Here is a 3,140-nt window from a genome sequence, read left to right on the forward strand (position 1 = left end):
GAGGGAGCATCACTGAACACTCCTCATCCCTTGACCCTTTTGCTATATCTGTTACTCCCTTTCTTGAATTCTCTTCTCTAACAAGTTCAAGTTCAGCAGCAACCACTTCAACCAGCCTAGCCTGACCTTCAGAGGTGAGGGGGAGGGAATGAGAGGCAAGGAAGACAGGGAATGGGGCGTGGCCACTACGATGCAAAGCCTGACTGCGCCTGCGTAGGCTGTGGCAAACTAACGCTCTGAGGCTTGCAGTCGTTGCTGGCCAGCGCTTGTGTAGAAAGATCGCTCTTCACACCAGATCTCACTTTTGATCCTTCCAGCTCCAGGGTCTCGGGCTTCAGCTTTGTGCCGAGGCACCAACACTGCTACGGTCCTCTCTCCGACTGATCGCTGATCTCACCGTTCCCGCTCCTGTCTCCTGGAACCATGTCTCTGGTAAGCCAGAATGCACGCCGCTGTAACGCAGAGATCACTGCAGATTACAGCGACGGCAGAGGTGAAATACAAGCTACTAACGCCTCCGGGCCCCCCACCCCCATGCTAGTCGTTGATGCCCCCCAGTGCCCTCAGGCACCAATCAACCCTCAGTGTGTCAACACTTCCCAGGCCGTTCAGGACACGAATGACCTGGAAGTCCTGATAGACGAGCAGTCCAGACGTTTGGGGGCGCTCAGGGTCCACGACCCTCTAGAAGATAGGTCGATTGCTTTGGTGAATTTCATGAGAATGAAAAGCCAGAAGGAGGGGTCTATTCAGCAGTCCGAGATGCTGGAGTTTCTCAGAGAGTACTCAGATCAGTTCCCTGAGATCCTCAGACGAGCCTCAGCTCACCTGGACCGGGTCTTTGGGTTGAACCTGAGAGTTATTGATCCACAGGCTGACACATACAATTTAGTCAGCAAACGGGGTTCCCAGATCACCGATAGGATAGCGGAGTCCCTGGACATGCCAAAAGCAAGTCTCCTGGCCCTAGTCCTAGGCCACATCCTCTTGAATGGGAACCGAGCAAGGGAGGCATCCATTTGGGACCTGCTGCTAAAAGTTGATATGTGGGATAAGCCTCAAAGGATCAACAACCTCTTTGGGAACACAAGGAACCTCCTCACCACTGACTTTGTGCGCATGCGATTCTTGGAGTATTGGCCAGTGTATGGCACTAATCCCCTTGAATTTGAGTTCTTGTGGGGCTCTAGAGCCCATAGGGAAATCACAAAGATGGAAGCCCTGAAGTTTGTGTCAGATGCCCATGATGAAGAACCCCAGAGCTGGCCAGAAGAATATAACAAGGCCCTGGAAGCTGACAAAACCAAAGAAAGAAGCCTGACTGCTGGCTTAGAGTTCTGGTCGGAGGACACTATGAATGATAAGGCAAATGATTTGGTCCAGTTGGCTATTAGTGTCTCTGAGGAGTTGCTGCCTATACATCAGGATGAGCTATTGGCTCACACTGGCAAAGAATTTGAGGATGTGTTCCCAAATATTCTCAATAGAGCTACTCTAATTCTTGATATGTTCTATGGGTTGTCTCTGATTGAGGTTGATACCAGTGAGCACATCTACCTCCTTGTCCAGCAACCAGAATCAGAGGAAGAGCAAGTGATGCTAGAGAGCCTGGAGAGACCCACTCAAGAATATGTAATGCCAATCCTAGGTTTGATATTCTTGATGGGCAACCGTGTCAAAGAGGCCAATGTCTGGAACTTGCTTCGAAGATTTAGTGTGGATGTAGGGAGAAAGCATGCTATCACCTGTAGGCTTATGAGACAGCGCTATCTGGAATGCAGGCCACTGTCCTACTCTAACCCAGTTGAATATGAGCTTCTATGGGGTCCTCGAGCTCACCACGAAACCACCAAAATGAAAGTCTTGGAGTACATGGCCAGGCTCTACAGAAAGCGACCACAGGACTGGCCAGAACAATATAGGGAGGCTGTGGAAGATGAGGAGGCCAGAGCCAAATCTGAGGCAACTACCATGTTCTTCCTTGGCCCCATGTGAAGTCTAGGGAATATGTATCACTTCAGCTGAGTGGCATCCGTTAAAGATGCCTTGGTAAAATTGTCATTGGGGCTCTAAATTAGAATTCGGGGAGGGCTTGGGTGGGAAGTACACATTGTGCTTGCTGTCTGTGTTCCAATTCTAGTAATATTTCCTTCCTTTTAATATACCCTTGAATTAGGTTAATGATCAATATTTATAAATGGAATTTTTCATTTGCCATCCCTGTCTTGTTTCAGTATAAAAGTTCAGATATCTCTGTAAAATGTATTGATAATATTTACATCTTTGAAATAATCAGTAAAATGGTCTGGTACAGGAGTTAAATAACAATAACACACACACACAAACACAAAACCACTGATCTGTGATTGCTCTCCCTTTGTGTCTGCTGTTGTATACATATATACAACTATATATATAATATATATAACTGTATATGTAGTTATATACATATATACAACTCTCTCCATATATATACACATATAACTGTCATTTACCTGTATTTGCAATAAAAGCATAATGAATTAGACACCATGCATATGCATTCATTTATTCTATAAGCATTTATTAAGCATCTGCCATGCTCTGAGAACAGTGCTGTGTGCTGGGAATATAAGAGTGAAGAAGACCCAGCTGGGCTCCAGGGCTTAAAGGGGAAGGCTCATGGAAGTAAACCAGCAATTATATTATGCTATGGAAAGTTGCATAATAGGCATAAGCTCAGAGTTCTATGAGAGTCCACAGGAATAACTCCTGATTTTAAGTGCTGGGAAGGATAGTGGGAAGGTGATGGCATCTAAGAAAGTCTGGGGAAGGTGCAGAGGTGTCAAGCCTGGATGAGTGGGAAATTAGTCAGGAATAATGGTGGGGAGGATGAAGTGGTATGGAGGGCTGGGGACAAGATGTGCTTAAGTGACATCTATTGTTAGACCTGAGATTGGGGAGAGGAAGTGAAGGACTGCTAGTGAAGACAGAGGCAGTGTGTAAAGCACCTATGAAGAATTTGAAATAGCTCAGAAAGACAATGACTTTAAAGGAGGAGTAGGAGAAATAAGTCTGTGGCAGAGGTAACAAGGGCCCATATCCTCAGAGTGACTTTTGAGAGCCAACAATGGCCTTGCACCTTCAGTCAGACTGAACAA

General features: G+C 46.3%; 1 protein-coding gene across 1 annotated transcript; it reads left to right on the forward strand.

The window, feature by feature from the left end:
• The first annotated feature begins 229 nt into the window (after nucleotides 1-229).
• Nucleotides 230-2,526, forward strand: LOC105526308 (melanoma-associated antigen E2). The gene is made up of 2 exons (XM_011962252.1): nucleotides 230-2,428; nucleotides 2,477-2,526. The coding sequence occupies exon 1, from the start codon at nucleotides 424-426 to the stop codon at nucleotides 1,993-1,995; it is 1,572 nt and encodes a 523-aa protein (XP_011817642.1). The 5' UTR covers nucleotides 230-423; the 3' UTR covers nucleotides 1,996-2,428; nucleotides 2,477-2,526.
• Nucleotides 2,527-3,140: the final 614 nt, after the last annotated feature.

This window comes from Colobus angolensis, unplaced genomic scaffold (assembly GCF_000951035.1).
Source record: "Colobus angolensis palliatus isolate OR3802 unplaced genomic scaffold, Cang.pa_1.0 Scaffold589, whole genome shotgun sequence".
Classification (NCBI taxonomy): Eukaryota; Metazoa; Chordata; class Mammalia; order Primates; family Cercopithecidae; genus Colobus; species Colobus angolensis.

Coding starts and splice junctions, on each gene's coding strand:
- LOC105526308 (XM_011962252.1), top strand. CDS start 424: ATGTCTCTGGTAAGCCAGAATGCACGCCGCTGTAACGCAGAGATCACT.